The sequence below is a fragment of the Tauraco erythrolophus genome, unplaced genomic scaffold (genome assembly GCF_009769465.1).
Source record: "Tauraco erythrolophus isolate bTauEry1 unplaced genomic scaffold, bTauEry1.pri scaffold_50_arrow_ctg1, whole genome shotgun sequence".
Taxonomy (NCBI): Eukaryota; Metazoa; Chordata; class Aves; order Musophagiformes; family Musophagidae; genus Tauraco; species Tauraco erythrolophus.
Window position 1 is genome coordinate 319,574 of NW_028238618.1, and position 16,365 is coordinate 335,938.

General features: G+C 54.1%; 1 protein-coding gene across 1 annotated transcript; it reads right to left on the reverse strand.

The window, feature by feature from the left end:
* Positions 1-10,504: 10,504 nt before the first annotated feature.
* Positions 10,505-14,003, reverse strand: LOC147525908 (sperm-associated antigen 4 protein-like). Its single transcript, XM_086630809.1, has 6 exons — positions 13,944-14,003; positions 13,306-13,390; positions 12,621-12,733; positions 11,863-12,030; positions 11,417-11,506; positions 10,505-10,672 (listed from the first exon to the last, which is right to left on the reverse strand). Exons 1-6 carry the CDS (start codon positions 13,998-14,000, stop codon positions 10,505-10,507), a joined length of 681 nt encoding a protein of 226 aa, XP_086486935.1. The 5' UTR covers positions 14,001-14,003.
* Positions 14,004-16,365: the final 2,362 nt, after the last annotated feature.

Here is a 16,365-nt window from a genome sequence, read left to right on the forward strand (position 1 = left end):
CCACGCTGCTTTGGTTGGATGCAGCCCAGGACACGGTTGGCTCTCTGGGCTGCCAGCGCACGGTGCCGGCTCATGTTGAGCTTCTCACCCACCAGCACTCCCAAGTCCTTCTCCTCAGGGCTGCTCTCAATCCATTCTCCACCCAGCCTGTCCTTGTGCTTGGGGTTGAATAGACAAATTCATGGGGCAGTTTTGTATTTCCAGTTGTACACTCCATAGGTTTTAAAAACAGCCTCAAAACCTGCCTTCCCATTGCCCCGGCGATCGGCATACGGGTTTTACGCAAAGGTCCCCTGAACTGCAGGAGGAGCAGCCCCACTGTCTATTAAAGTTGATGGTTTTGTTCCCCGGCTTTACTGGAACCAGGGGATTGGCTGGGGAGACTTCCAGCTCCGTATCTTCTTCCTCTGGTCCCCTTCAATCCTCATTAACATCTTCCAGCAGAATAAGATCTGCATCCCTCTTGTCCCCTGCTCCATTCCTTCCCTGTTGGATACAACACTCATTTTCCCAGTGTCCCTCCTTTCTCCAGATGGCACGCTGGTTCAGACCTAAAAGGGGGCATCTAATTGAGGGGTGTCCCTGTCCAGCCCCATTCCATTCTCCTCTTCCCACATCTTCCTCTACCTTTGCCTCTGATATTGTTTCCATTTATTGCCGCTGCTAACAGGGATGCTCTCAGTTTCATTCTCTTCTGGTTTTCTTCTTTCTTCTCCTCTTCCCTTCTGCCAACACGCGCATTCCGTGGTAATCCACACTTCACACTTTACATTTCGTTTTGTGTTTCATGATGGTTTCTTAAAGAAAAAAAAAAAATCAACAAATGGTGCTTCGAGGGATCGAGATGGATTGGAGCATGGGGCAATCGTCAGCAGCACAAAATGGAACCAGTCCCAGTGCCGGGTTGTGCCCCTGGGAGGGAGTAACGGCGGGCAGGAGCGTAAACGGGGAGAGGAGTGGCTGGAGAGCAGCCCTGCAGGAAGGGATGTGGGAGTGCTGGGGGGCAGCAGCTCAGCAGGGGTCAGCTGGGACAAGGCCCCCAAGACCGTGCTTGACCGTTGGGTCAGCCCTGAGGTTTGGGTTCTGCGCTTTTGCTTTTCTTCCGTTTCCCACTTCTCTGGAGCAGAAGGACTCTCGGTGGCCCCCGGGGCTGCGGGCGCTGCAGCTGCCGCCGGGGACAGGAGTCCCGGGGCACGGTCGATGCTCGGGGCAGGTGCGAGGTGAGCGGCGGAGCAGCAGCGGCACCAGGAGCTGCACCGCACCTGCCCGGGGCCCGGAGCGGCTCCTGCATCCCTGCAGCGGCGCTGGGTGCCCTAAGGAAGGGGCTTATCCCCCAACGAGCCCGGCACTGGGACTGCCCGGCGGGGCCCTCACCTGCACCTTCTGCAGCCAGACTGGGACAGAGGGGACCGCGTCCCAGAGCGCCGGTGGCTGCACTGGCTCCGGGCTGTGGAGCTGGGATGGGAAATGGGAGATAAATAGAGATGGAGTTTCCAAATCACTGAGTGATTTGGGTTTTTCTGTTGTTCTCTCTTTTTTTTTTTTTCCCTTCTTATCGTGTTCGTGCGGCTGCCCACGGTGCAGCCAGACAAGGGGAGGAGGGTCCCTGCCAGGCCTGCAGCTCCCTCCCTCGCTGTTCTGGGGGAGATTTGGGATTATTTTGCGGGGGCCGTGAGGCAAAGCTGGGCTCCGGAGCAGAGAGTGGCGGGAGCTGGGGCCATGTCCGTGAGTCCTGCAGGGACCCGTCTGTCCTGGCCCCCCCGCCAAAGGGCTGCTTCCCCCGGGGAAGGGGCCAGAGGACTCCCCCTGCCATGGCCTGCCCCGCTGGCCGTGACTCAGCCCTGGGGGCGGCTCGGTGCCCTTCGGGGCTCACCGGCTCTGATGTGGGGCTCGGCGGGGCTTTGGCACCTCTTGGGTGCCCTTTCCCGGTGCCCCCTGCGCTCCCTGCCCCTCCCACACAGGCACGGAGCCGTTCTGGAAAAATAACATTTAATGGAAGAAAAACACAACAGAAAAGTTCCCATCAAATCTACCCTAATCCCTCTCCCCCCACCCCAAAACACACCACGCCTCCTCCCCTCCCACCCCTGAGTCCCCCCATCTCCCTCTAATCCCCCCCGGCCACCCCCGTGCTGCCCGCCAGAGCCCTGCGCTTGCTGGGGAGCTCTGCCCAGGTGCTCGCCCCCCGCTGCTCTGCCATGTCAGGCTGGGACGGTGGCAGGTCCCATCCCGCGTCCCCCCACAGCTGCATCATGTCCGTCCCCAGGATTTCTTCCAGGCTCTCGTTGCCATCGATGGTCTCAGGGATGATGTCAGCATGGAGCAGCTCGTTGGGCAGATCCAGTGACGGGAAGTCGCAGGGCAAGATGTCTGCGCTGGTGACACCAGCGTCCCCATGCCTGTGGACCCTGGTGGCACCATCCTGGCTGACCCCCAGCTCCTGGGCCTCTGTCCCAAGAAATCCGGCTGCTGCCAGAGCCCAGCACTTGCTGGGGGGCTCTGGCCAGGTGCTCGCCCCCTGCTTCACCCCCTGCCGTTCTGCTGTGGGAGGCTGGGACGGTGGCAGGTCCCATCCCGTGTCCCCCCACAGCTCCTCTGCCTCCATCCCCAGATAGATTTCTCCCAGGCTGCAGGTGCCTCCATAGCTCGCCGCGTGGGTGCCGGCGTGTCTGCGGGGTCTGCTTCAGCTCGGGAATGAGGCACGAATGAGGAAACGGGCAGAAGCAGGAGGCCCCAATGAGTCCTGGATGTTTGCGAGGTCTAGGATTCACCCAAATAATAATATTGCTCCAGCTGTTCGTTTTTCATAAAAATAAAAAGCTGAATAAAACACCTAGCGTTATCATTTTCCATATATTTGTCTAGAATTTCCTAATGGTGCACTGGTTTTTCTGGCTACGCTGGCTTTGGGCTAGTTCAGCATTCTGGCTCTGTACCTTTTAGCAAAAGCACGGTATAGAACCCCCGCCGACGTGTAAGCCGAGGACATTCCAACATGTCCTGGAACAGCGCAGCGTCTTGTGCCATAGACTCTCTCTGTCCGAAGTAAAACCCCTTTGGTTTTAGATTTTATCCTTTTAAACGTTTCCAGGTATTGGTATCAGACATTTCGGCAATGAGAATGAACTCTATTAGCTGGATTTTTATGGTTTCTATTATTTTAATATATAAATACATTTTGATGTATGACTGTCCATGACATGTCGCAGCTGGAAGGCTTCAGGCGGCTCCAAGCAGACCAATGCTCTAATGCGAAGGCTTCAGGCTCTACTCCAAGGAAGGCCCACACTCCTCCAAGGCTCAGGAGGAAATGCCTCGCCCTTAGGAGCAAACGCCCTGCCTTAAATAGTCAGGAGTCACGTGGTTTGCTAGATGGGCCAAGGCTATTGGTCACTTGCCCATCCATCTCCCAGAGTGATTGGCTGAACGCTGCAGCACCTGTTTCAGGGCAACTTTCCCCGTGCAACGAGCCGCAGGTGTTTCTTAGTCAGCCTGCATGGGGAGAGAACCTTCACAGGGTGCTGCAGCGGCCAAAGGGTTTCTCCACAATGACACCCCTCTGTTATAGGTTGATTTCAATAGTTTGGCGAGAAAATGATTCTCAACAGCCAATAACTGTAAAATTAATAGTTAAAATTTATTTAGGGCAAGCAGCAAACAGCGCTGGGTGCGCCGGGAGTCTCCGCTCCACCAAGACGCGCCCCCGCCGTGGCAGTTTTCTTGTATTTATACAAACACACTCACAGCCCCCCCAAAAAGGTCAGTCTCTCCCGGGAAATCATTTCCATAGTCCCCGCCTCAGGATCCGCCTCAGGCTCCTCCTCGACACGCCTCCTGGTGGTCGTGGGCAGGGGTCTTCAGGATGAAGGCCGGAGGTCTTCCTCACTGTGCACTTTTCACCCCTTCCCTAAAATCCCTGATTTGGCTGAGCTTGCAGAGCCAAAGTGGTTCCAGCCTGGTCTGTCCTTGAGTGGACATCTGGTCGCCTTGCCTGTCACCATCTGAAGACAAATGTCAGTTTTTATTAGCCCTTATCTTTCCTACACGGGCCAGTTTCTGTGCATCCCTTCCTCCCTGCAGAGGTGTGAGACGTGAGTCACAGCCTTGCCGGAGTCCGTCTGATCTGTCTTTGCTTTTCTCACCAGCCTCCTCCTGGGCAGCTCGTATCTTACAGCAGGGACCAGCACTTTGCAACTTCTAACATTTTACAGCAATAATCCGTACAACAGTTGATGTAACAGTTAGTATGTAAACGATAATTGGTTAATATTTAATATTTAAACAATAACTAATATATATCTTAGCTAGTTCCTGAGAGATGATGGTTTCTATTTGATTGGCAAATTCTAATATATTACTTATTACAATTCCCCCTTTTTCTTTTTATCCTTCTTAATTTGCTCATCAAATCAGGACAGAACCTCCATTTCCATTCTGTTATCCACATCCAATTTTGTTTCATCTAAAGGCTCATAATATTTTCTTAGCATCATCAAATTGGCAGCCTCGAGTCTTCTTCTAACTAATCCAATGACTCTATTCAATATGCAAGGTCCAAAAGTCAATATTATCATAAAAATAATTAGAACAAATAGTCCAAGGCTAGGTGATTTTGATACAAAGCCGTTCTTATTTTGGTCTCTTGTTTAGCAATTAAGCCAAGCGCATCCCCAGTTTTGTTTACTCCTATTTCCAGCACTGCTTGTAATCTTATTATCCTATTCAGCATATATATTGGGGTTCTGTAACCCCAAGATCCATCCTCTCCCCATGTAGCTGGTCCATAATAGGAAATAATTCTTTCAGGTGGCCGTTCATTATCTTTCCAATTCCCAATTTGTAAATCCCGTCTTTGGCCCCTTTCTCTTAACTCAGCAGCTTCTGCATGTACCTGCACTCCCAACCGCTCTCCCCGACTCATGGGTAACAGAAAGAAACCGGGTCTTATCGTTCCCAATATACAGGATCCTGTCCAATTTTTGGCAAATATGCATAGGCTAGTTTGCCACAAATCCAATAATGTCCTTCAGGGGTTAGCCACCCATTTGGTATATTTGTCCCATCAGTCCAATTTCTAAATTTCCTATTCATCTTTAGTGGATTTCCCCATTTGTCCCACTTATTTCTTGTTTCATTCCGTAAGTAACCCCCTTCACATTCCAGGTTACCTACTTGCCTTTCACCGTATTTTAGATTTTGCAAACGACTCCTTCCAATTTTACTTGTTTGGAGTAGCTTTCAGTTACTCTTTGTTGTAATATTTTCATTCTTCCATATTCGGGGACCACTTATATTACTTTTCATAGCCTCCCATGGCCACTGATCACTTTGATTTGTTTCACCACAAACATAACAGTTAGTTACATGTAACTACTTAGCAATGTTTTTACCAAGATTCACAAATAAATTCTTAGTCATTGTGGGAATTTCATATTTTATTCTTGTTTCTATTTCACGATCCTCACTTGTTCCAATCAGTCTGCTTTCTTTTGAATTTGTTATTATTTCCATCCAATATTGATAGGGGAGTTCTTTCGGATCATAACATACAGTTCTGTTTCCTTCTTTGCATAAATCATATTGAGTTAGGTTAGTCTTACCATCATAAATAGTATGATATACCAAGGTTTGGGAGCTTACCTCGTCCCCTTCTAGTAATGACCACACATCGGCTGCAATTGTTTGCTGCAGTCAGTCAAGAAACTCACCCCATATAGGCCTAGAAGAGGTCCTGGTAAGGGCCATAGGTGGTCGGCGGTCACAGCCCGAAGGGGTTGCAGCCCTTGGCAGACCTTCTAAGCCGCACCACTGTTTCCCTATCCAGTCTTGCCCTCTTCCTTAAATTCGAAGGGGTGGTCCTTTTTAGCACCTGCAGGGTTACAAGGTTAGCTCTTTTTAATTGGTATATTATACTCAGTTTTTGTCATCCTACTCTCTATTTATATCAAGGGAGTGGTAGCTCCCCAGTGAATGCTCTGAAAAATTTGAATAATTATGTAAATATTAAACACGCAGAACACTTAACACTAACAAACAAACAACATTATTTAAACAATCAACAGGCACAAGTGCCAACTTCTCTCCAGAGGCTTATAGAAATATTACCTCCTGCTAAGCTTTATTGGAGTTACTGCTATGAAATTCCCACAGTAAACTTAGCGCATATATGTATATATATATTTAATTTTTTATATTTTTTTTTTTCCAGTGGAGTCCCTTTTAAGTTCATCTGAAGGTAAGCTTAGTTTCTCTTGGTTCAGATGTTATTTTCCACTTCTTCACTGGACCTTTCACTCGCAACGTGTGTGTCCATCCTTTTTCAGCAGTTCTTGCAGCTATCTCTGTAGTTAACAAAACAAGAAAAGGTCCTTCCCCGAGGGGAGATAAGGTTTCTTCCTTTCATGCTTTCATCAAAACTTTATCTCCCGGTTTTATTTAGTGAATTGCAAACCCTAAAGGTGTTTGAGCTATCATTCCAATTTCTCTGAGCTCTTTCAATCTTTTTCCAATAGTGATTATATATTTTTGGATATTATCATCTTCAATTACATTATTTCCCAAGGGCACTCCTCGGGAATAAGGCATACCGTATAACATTTCATATGGTGATAATCCAGTCTCACTGTGTGGTTTTGTTCTTATATTTAAAAGTGCCAAAGGTAAGCACTTTGTCCAAGGCATTTGAGTTTCAATCATTAATTTAGCCAATTGCTGTTTTATTGTTTGATTCATTCTTTCCACCTTTCCCGAACTTTGTGGATGCCATGGATTGTGGTACTCCCATTGAATACCTAACGATTGGCATAACAATTTTGTTATTTCAGAAGTGAAGTGTGTGCCTTGATCAGAATCGATGTACTGGATTATCCCATATCGAGGTATCAAGTGTTCTAACAAAATTTTTACCACCATCTGTGCTGCAGCTCGTGCTACAGGGTGAGCTTCTACCCACCGTGTTAAATGATTTACTATTACTAACAAATATTTTGTTCTTCCCACCTTGGGCAGGTCAGTGAGATCAATCTGCATTCTCTCGAAAGGTCTGTAAGCTATTTTTTTTTTTTTCCCGAAGCCACTTGCCGAAACACTTTCTTATTTATCTTTTTGCAAGTTACGCAGCTTTGTGCGATTTGCTTCGTTATTCCGTAAATCCCACCGCAGCCGAACTGCTCAGGGCAGCGACCGCTCAACGCCTTCGCTCCCCGACGTGTCACAGCTCCGGGCTCGGCGGCCCCCGGCGCCGGCCGGGCCGAGCCGAACGGGCCCGGACCCGCTCCGCCCGCGCACGGGGAGGCGCGGCCGCCACAAAGCCGCCCCCCCCGTCCCGTCCCGTCCCGCCGCCGGCGGCAATGGGGGCCCGGGGCGGGCCGAGCGCGGCCGCGCCAGGCAGGGCCAGCCCCGCCGAGGGGCCGCGGCCGCCGGCAGCCCGGCCCGGGGGGGCCGTGCGCCGCGCCGGGCCCCGCCGCCACCTCCGCGAGCAGCCGCGGGCAGCCGGGCTCCCGCTGCAAGGGACAATGGTTCCTGGGTCTGGCATCCCGAGAGCAGCCCCAAAGGCATCTCTCACATTTATTGCGCTATACCAAGTGTGTTTGGGGGGGTGTATGACTCGGTAAAGCGTAAGGATTTGTTACCACAGGGAATTTAGTGATTGTTCGCTGAATTACAGCTCTCAGGCCTTGCACCATTCTGTATGACCCACCCGGTTTCTTTACGGGGAGGATGGGTTCATTATGAGGTGACACACAAGGCTCTAACAGCCCCTGTTCCAACAGTCTGTCTGTTACAGGCTGTAATCCTTGCCGTCCTTCTAACGGGACAGGGTATTGTTTTACCCTTATCGGCTCTTCAGGATTTTTAATAGTTATTCCAATTGGTAATATATCCAATTTTCCCACTGAGTCGGGGCTATACCATACTTCGGGGTTAATCCGTTCTTCATCATCTGCCGTTAGAGCATATATTTTCACTTATAATTCTTTATCTTGCACTCTTAGTTCAATTCCTAAGTCTACCATTAAGTCCCTTCCCAATAAATTATATTCTGCCTCTGGGACTAGTAGGAATGATCCCAGTCCGTATTTAGAGGGAGCTTCTATGGGTACGTCTTTGATAACAGGAACTGTAAAAGGCTCCCCTTTAGCTCCAATAACTGATACTTTTTCCGAGGAAGTTTTACATCCCCAGGGTACTGTTTGGACAGTAGATCTTTCTGCCCCAGAGTCCACTAAGAACTCCACCTCTTGTTGCTGGGGACCCAATTTTAATTTTATCAAGGGCTCAGTTTGTTTCAGAGTCCCCAGCAGATAGAGCCCCTGACCCCCCTAATCCTCCTTAAAAATTTTCTCATAATTCTGCCTCTTTTTACAGTTCTTCTTCAAGTGTCCTTTCTTGTGACAATAATAACATTCTATTTCTTTCCTATTCTCCCGTCCCTTCAGAGTCTGCTGTGGCCTGTCAACCCGAGGGGGTCGTGGCCTATCTGGCTCCCAAGCTCTTCGAGTACCTTCACGTACTGCTGCCACCAAAATTTTGGTTTGCTTCCTTTGATCTTCGTCCTCTCTTCTTACATACACCTTCTGCGCCTCTCGCAATAATTCATCCAACCCTCTTCCTTGCCAATCTTCAATCTTTTCGAGTTTCTTTCTTATGTCCACCCATGTAAAAATATGTGTACGGGTATCTGATCTAATCCATAAACTAGCATATTCATTCTCCTCCTGACTGAAAGGCTCTTTACTGTTTACATAAAGATTCAGAGCCTGGCATATCCAGTCTTCGAAGGATCCAAAAACAGGCCAGTACAAATGGTCTCCTCTTATCTGTTGTCCACCCCAAACTTTCATACAGTAATGTACCATTTTCTCTCTACTTTTCCCCTGCATAGATGGCCAGTTGTCCCAATGAGCTTTCATTAGGCCCAGAGGGCTATTTGGGGGAATATCTGGTAATCTAGCATTATAATTCCCTAAGGGGCTGGCAGCCTTAGTCTTTTTCTGTCCCCTATTCCAAAGGTGCCTTCTTGCACACAATAACCTTTCGCTTCCCTCCGTTTGTGGCCCAGTCCCTCGCGGGCGATGGGAACCGCACTACTAGGAGGTCCACACTCGCTTCGTCCGGTGGACTTCTAAGTCCGGTGAACGTCTCAGACACACACACTCATTCGCATCTTGGTTCCGAATAAATCCGAGCAGAAACGCATTTACTTACCCGATTCCGTTTTTCCGGTCCTGTGATTCATTACCCGAAGTCGCCTTTCCTCACTTACTGAAAAACCTTTTCCTGACGATTTATCGCAATCGTCCCGCGGCCAATCGGTGTCAGGCCCTCTGCCTGGAGCCTCGGAGTTTCTGCCTGAACTCCTAATACCGAATGGTACCCCAACCGAATATTTTACCAGTATTCTCTTCCTGGCATACCTGTATTCTCTTCCTGGAATACTCAATATCCAGTCTTTGTGCACAAATATTACGGGGCATATTGCCGGCTTTTCTCCTTTGCTTGCTTACCCTATATCAAGTTCGAATGTACGGGATTTGGCATTGAGGGACCTCACCCTGGGCCGTCTAGAGACGGGGGCGCCCTCCCAGAGAGAGGATCTCAAACCAAATTAACCCGCATCCGAGTCACGGCACCAAATTGTTATAGGTTAATTTCAATAGTTTGGCGAGAAAATGATTCTCAACAGCCAATAACTGTAAAATTAATAGTTAAAATTTATTTAGGGCAAGCAAGCAAAACAGCGCTGGGTGCGCCGGGAGTCTCCGCTCCACCAAGACGCACACCCACCGTGGCAGTTTTCTTGTATTTATACAGACACACTCATAGCCCCCCCAAAAGGTCAGTCTCTCCCAGGAAATCATTTCCATAGTCCCCGCCTCAGGATCCGCCTCAGGCTCCTCCTCGACACGCCTCCTGGTGGTCGTGGGCAGGGGTCTTCAGGATGAAGGCCGGAGGTCTTCCTCGCGTGGGCAGAGGTCTTCAGGATGAAGGCCAGAGGTCTTCCTCACTGTGCACTTTTCACCTCTTCTCTAAAATCTCTGATTTGGCTGAGCTTGCAGAGCCAAAGTGGTTTGAGGTCCACACCTCAAAGTCCTTGAGTGGACATCTGATCGCGTTACCTGTCACTATCTGAAGACAAATGTCAGTTTTTATTAGCCCTTATCTTTCCTACACGGGCCAGTTTCTGTGCATCCCTTCTTCCCTGCAGAGGTGTGAGACGTGAGTCCCAGCCTTGCCGGAGTCCGTCTGATCTGTCTTTTCTTTTCTCACCAGCCTCCTCCTGGGCAGCTCGTATCTTACAGCAGGGACCAGCACTTTGCAACTTCTAACATTTTACAGCAATAATCCATACAACAGTTAATGTGACAGTTAGTATTTAAACGATAATTGGTTAGCATTTAATATTTAAACAATAACTAATATATATCTTAGTTAGTTCCTGAGAGATGGTGGTTTCTATTTGATTGGCAAATTCTAATATATTACTTATTACACCTCTCCTCTTTTACGTTTGTCCTTCTTCTGTCCCGCTGTTTTCAGCTGAGGCTTTCCTGTGCCATCTTGCCATCTTGCCGTAAACCCGCACTCGATAAATGCAGGTGTACTCTGGTTGTCCCCAGTTGCTCTTCACAACAAGTTTGATGTAGGAAAAGGCTCTGGGAAACGGAGCGTTCTGCGAAGAAAAGAGGGACAAGGAAACGGGAGTGACAAAGCAGTCAACGTCTCCCCTCTCGCCAGCCCCGCTCCTGCTCAGGAACAAGCTCCTGAGAGTGGGTGGGGGCGGCTGTGCAACTCCGGGGCTCGCTGCTGGTGCCGGAGCTGCTGGGGAGGCTGGGAATGTGGGAGGGGGGAAGGCACCCGGCATCCTCTGCATGCCCGCCCGGCTGGGGCTGTGTCCCTTCCCTCTGCCCCTTTCCTCTGCTGCTTGCTCTGTGCCAACAGAGAGGCCGGGCAGGTGCTCCTACGCGTGGGGTAGCTGGGGTTCCACCCCACCAAGCTCCCGCTGTCTGCTCTGCTGCTTTCCTCCTGGCAGATGGGAGACAAGGGCCATGCTACGCTGGGAGCAGAGGACACTGGCCAGCCTGCCAGCGGGCCACGGGATGGAGCGACGGTGCTGCCTGACCAGGTGTCCCTGTTTCTCCACGGCACAAAGACGTTGCTTGGGTGGAGTGGCCACGCGTGCAGCTGGCTCTGCTGAAGGCAGTGGGTGCAGCCAGGGATCTCTCGGGATGATGCTCCCACAGGCCTGACCCTGTCCTTGCTGTCCTTTCGCTACCACCACCGCGTGCTCCTCAGCCCTCCCAGCCCCGCCAGGGCTCTCTCGGTGGTGGAAAAACCATTCACGCTATTCCTGCCGTGGGCTTGCAGGCAAACGTGTTTTGCTCCCTGGCATCTTGCCCCTGTGCGTGGACCGTACCTTCAGAGGGAAGATCTGAACAGCCTCTGCTTCCACGTTGTACGTGAATGTCCCAAGGAGAGTCTCCTCTTCTCCGTCTGTGTCCACTCCCTCGGAGGCAAAGCACAAGGAGAGCAGCTCAGACACGTCCCAACAAAGAGACACATGTGCTGGAACAGCCCTGTCCCCTACCCACCCTCTCCTGGGGCTCTAGCCCTAGTGGAGCACTGGTTCGGGTGGAGCTCAGTCTCCGCCTTGAGTGCTGGTCAAGAACCCTGAGGTGCTCGGCCAGAACAAGCCTTAAGAGGGATGAAACCTCTAGAGCCCTTGAAGTGTCCCGCTAGGGCACTGCAGTGCTCGGCAGCAAGCAGGACACGAACCTCGGAGGACGCACAAAAGCAACGAGACCCTGTCATGGCTTTGCCCCAGGGCCAGATCCCCGCCAGATGCGCCCAGTAGAGACTTACAAAGACAGCCATGTCTCTGGGGGCACTGTCGATGGTCCCAGATGAAAGCGCTTCTTTGGTGATGTGCTGCACAGCGATGGCAGTCAGATGGACTCGTGCTGGCAACGTGATGACCACCTGGCCCTGATGCCCTTGTAAAGGCCAGCAGCTTCCTGGGTAAAAGTCTGGCTGCAACCAGAACGGGAGAGCGGTGAAGGGTGAGAGAGCGCCGGGGCAGCGCAAGTGCCTCCGTAGCTCGCCGCGTCGGCGCCGGCGTGTCTGCGGGGTCTGCTTCAGCTCGGGAGTGAGGCACGAATGAGGAAACGGGTAGAAGCAGGAGGCCTTCTCCTGCCTGCCTGACAAAGGGGGTCTCAGTCTCACGGAGCAGAGGAGAATCCCGGCTATGAACCCATCCTCGTCAGTGCCTGGCAGAAACACGTCTCTGCCCAGTGGCACTGCAGGGCACCCCCCACCTCCCATCTCCCACCCCGAAAAGGCGCTCTGAGGGATGCGTGTGGAAACGGGGCCACCAGTCTTGCCCTCAGCTGTGACAGGGGACTGTGAGCAAGATGCAGCAGCTCAGCTCAGCTCCATCCCCCTCCTGAGGGGAACCACTGGTTTCTAGCAAGCCCAGCCCGGTGATAGAGCTTTGGTTTCAGGAACTGGAGCGACACCGTGGCCTTGAGCAGCACCACTGGCCCGAGGAGAGAGCCCCTGAGCTCGGTCCCCAGCTTCGCAGGACGGAAGGAAACCTTCCCTGGCGATTTCTGCTACGATACCTGCAAAATAGTCTCAGGAGGGTTCAGAAGACCCAAGAACCCTAAAACCCTCCACCGCCAATTCCCTTTGCCGTCGTAGGTGTCCGAAGTTCTCCGCACGTCGATGCTGGCACCTATAAGGAAGGGAGAGCAGATGACTGCAAGAGGCCACAGACCAGGAGGACTCGGTGCTCAGACACTGTTTCTGATCCCGCTGGCCACCTCCACCACCGTCAGTCCTGTCCTCATCACCGTGCTGGTGGGGGTGCCTGGTTGCACAGGGGAACAGCAGCAGCCACGTGCCTGGTGACCGCTTCTCTCCCAGCGCCCTGAGGAGCAGGTCTGAGGGCCCTGGGAGACAGCAGGCACCCCGTGAATGACAGCAGGCCAAAGCTGAGGGCTGGCTGCGTGGGCAGCAGAGGACGGCCTGGCCACTCCTTTTTCCAACGCAGCGGAGAGGAAGAGCCAGCCCACCCTCTTCCCCACCCTCCATCAGCACGGGAACACGTGCAGGGGCAGCGCCAGAGGCACCAGTGCGGAGGCGAGGGCAGGACTGGGAGGGAGTCTGAGAGCGCCCCTCTGCCACAGCCTTGCTCCTGGGCCCCGGGAAGCCTTTACGCTCCCCCGCTGTGGAGAGCAGCGCCTGCAGCACAGGCTGCTTTGGGGAGTGCTACAGACCAGGAGACCGGGCTGCTCGTGTCCGTACCAGAGCTTTGCAGGGCCCAGTCAGACATCTTGTAGTAGTCGTCCGCAGCCATGTCGTGCGCTGCCTGGTTCGCTTCCTGAGCTTCCTGGAAACGCCACAAACGGACACAGGAAAGGAGCACATCAGCGGGCAGTTCCGCATGGCTACCAGCGCCCGGGGAGCCAAAGGGTCAGTGTCAGACAGGCGAGGCAAGCCTTGGGCACAGAGCTGCAAGACTCCTGCTGACATGAGCCCCGAGGGCAGAGGAACAGTGTCTGCGGCCACGGCCACGGCCCGAGCGAGGCGGATGAGGGTCCCCACCCTCTTCCCCACCCTCCACGCTCTCCAGCTCGGCTGCGCAACAGGCTCAGGCCCTGCAAGCGATGGCGGCCCCGAGAGCAGCCTGGGTCGCATCACTGCCTCAGGGGCCGGCCAGAGCAGCCAGAGGTGCCGGCGTGCCAAGGGCAGGCTGCCGGCAGTCCTCCTCTGCCCGGCGCAGCCCGCTTAAACTGGGGCCGGAGAAGGGCCAGTGTTGCGCGGAAGCTCACCCAGCAAGCCCCTGGCAAAGGCTGGGGTGCTGCGGTCAGCAGTCCCACCCCAGCGACAACCCCAAGGAGTTGTGCCCAGCCAAGCCTCCTTCCCCAAACAGGCAGGGTCACCTTCACGCTGCTCAGCTCTGCTCTCAGTTGACCAACTTCCTCCATCAGAAACTGCATCTTTTCAGTTATTCCGTTCAGCTTTTCACTCATTCCGTTCATCTTTTCCTCGGTCTCTGCCGTGAAAGCCTTAAAGTTCCAGCAGCAACCGGTCTGACTGCAAACTGCAAAATCACGTCACAGAGACAGTTATTCGACTGGGGTTGCCAGCGATCGCTGCAGTCACATCGTCCCCTCCCTGTTGCCTCGTGGGGCAGCAGCAGGTTAGCTGAGCAGGTGGGGAACGTGGAGCGCGGAGTGAGGATGCACAGCACAGCCAGGCTGCCGCTCCCAGGGGTTTGCTCACGAAAACTCACCAAGACCAAGTAGCAACAGGACGGCAACTTCCAAAACCCTCCACCTCCACAGGGACATCTTTCGCCTGAAAAAGAGTCAGGCCTGCGGCTGTCAGTGAGCCAAGGCTCAGGCAAACCTCTTCACAGGTGGATTTCCCTTTTCAGGCCAAAAGCCACCGCTGGGAAGCCTGCTGCTGCCGGAGCAGCGCCCAGGAAGAACACGATTTCTGCCCGCGCCGTTCAGCTCAGAGCTCCCTACCGGGCGGTCACACAGAGCTCTCAGGGGCCCTTTTCCGCACAGACGGGAGTGCGGGAGCCTGGTCTGGCTTCCCTCCCAGAGCCCTCCCAGACCCGCACGGTCTCTTGCCAGAGTTGGGGAAAACTCTTCCCCTGCGGAGGCTTGGCTCTGCACCCGCTCAGTGTCTGGCCACACGGCAGTTTGTCCTACCAGAGCCAAAGTTTGGGGCTTTGGCAAACGTGTGGGAGCGAGACTGCCGAGGGGCTTTGCTCTTGGCTCTCCCTGAGAACAGCCACGGCACGAGCAGAGCCCGAGCTTCAGTGCCTGAGTGGGAGCCCCGGAATGCTGGCCGGGAACACCCGCTGCGCTCCCCTTTGCCTGCACTGGCCCTCGGGCATCCCCCTCCTGCCCTCCCCGCCACACACAGCAGGAACACGCAGTACGTACACGAGGAAGGCACATCCACACAGCAGTTGTCTCCACGGGAAGACAAGGACACTGGCCAGCTGGCAAATAAAGTTGATGACCATTCCTGGGCAAAGAAACCAGAGAAAAGTTAGGACCGTGCCTTGAAGGCTCTTCTCTAGGATGCCCAGCCACGCGTTTCAGCTGCCTGCGGGGAGTTGGGCACCGGTTCCTACGCACTCCCTCCCTGGAGCAAGGCGCAGGGCAGCCGGCATTTCTCCTGCCACGCGCGACGTTAGGCCAGAGCTCTGGCACAGCGCAGCTCCCCAAGTTCACCCCGCAGGACTTCGCAGCAAGTGGCAGTGCCCGGCTTACTTGCAATTTCTCCGGCCTTGGCAGGCCCTGGAGTGGCAGAGCCCGCAGCTGATGCCACAGAGGGCGGCACCTCAGTGTAGACGATCCTGTGGGAGAAAACGGACAAATGCTGGTTGCCCACCGTCCCCACGCCATGCGAGCCGAGGCGGGCAGGAGCAGCCTGAGCGGCAGTCCTTGCCAGAGGACTGGCCATCCCAGCAGCAGCGAGACAGGGCAGCGCAGACGGGCTGCTCCCAGGGGCCCCCCGCCCCCCTTTGCCCACCCTTTGCTTCCCAGGCCTGCGGCGGGAGAAGAGGAAGCTGCTGGCAGCAGCAGCCTCTCGCCTGGGGAAGGCCACCCGGCAGCACAGCCTGATTCTCACCGTTTTTCCCGGCTCCCTGGCACCAACCTGCCCCTCGGCAGCCACTTCTCAGCGGCCACGTGGGGAGGGGGCCCAGGCTGCTGCCCCCCACCGCAGTCCCCACCTCTTCCCTGGCCAACCCCCGCAGCGCGAGGCTGCCCCTCCCCAGGCGCCCTGCTGCACGCTGGCTCTTGGCCGGGAGAGCGAGCCAGGCTTTCAGCCCAGACCCGTCCCCACGGAAGGGGGGCTTTGCCAGCCATGGGGCTCTTCAGAAAACCTCTGCCAGCTTCCCCACGCTGCTCCGCACCCCCCTGACCGCATCAGGCCACGTCCGTGCCACCACCCCGACCTGACGCCCGGGCAGGAGCAGTCCACTTCGAACTTGCTGGTCTGGCTGCAGCTCTGCCCTGCTGCCTCCTCTGCATTGTCCGAGGAGCCTCTGGAGGCTCCTTGGCGTCTCCTCGGGGGCACCCTTCTCCTTGGCATCTCCGGGCAAAGGCAGACTTCCCGCTCGGCTTGTCGCCTCAGCCCTGGCAGAGCGCCTGCCCGGGCGAAAACAGCTCTGGCACCTGCCCCAAGCTGCCCTCCAGCAGGAGTGCACCTGCCCGGGGCAACAGCCACGCAGCAACTGTGGGGCTCCTTCCCCGCGCGCTGCATTTATACAGGCGTCCAGCTCTGACCTCACAGTGGCCGCGGCTGTGACGTCATGCTGGGGCTCCCCAGGGCTGAGCC

Coding starts and splice junctions, on each gene's coding strand:
- LOC147525908 (XM_086630809.1), bottom strand. CDS start 14,000: ATGCAGTTTCTGATGGAGGAAGTTGGTCAACTGAGAGCAGAGCTGAGC. Junction 12,031..12,620: donor CTCCTGAGACTATTTTGCAG/GTATCGTAGCAG, acceptor TTCTGGTTGCAG/CCAGACTTTTACCCAGGAAG. Junction 11,507..11,862: donor CCAGAGACATGGCTGTCTTT/GTAAGTCTCTAC, acceptor TTTGCCTCCGAG/GGAGTGGACACAGACGGAGA.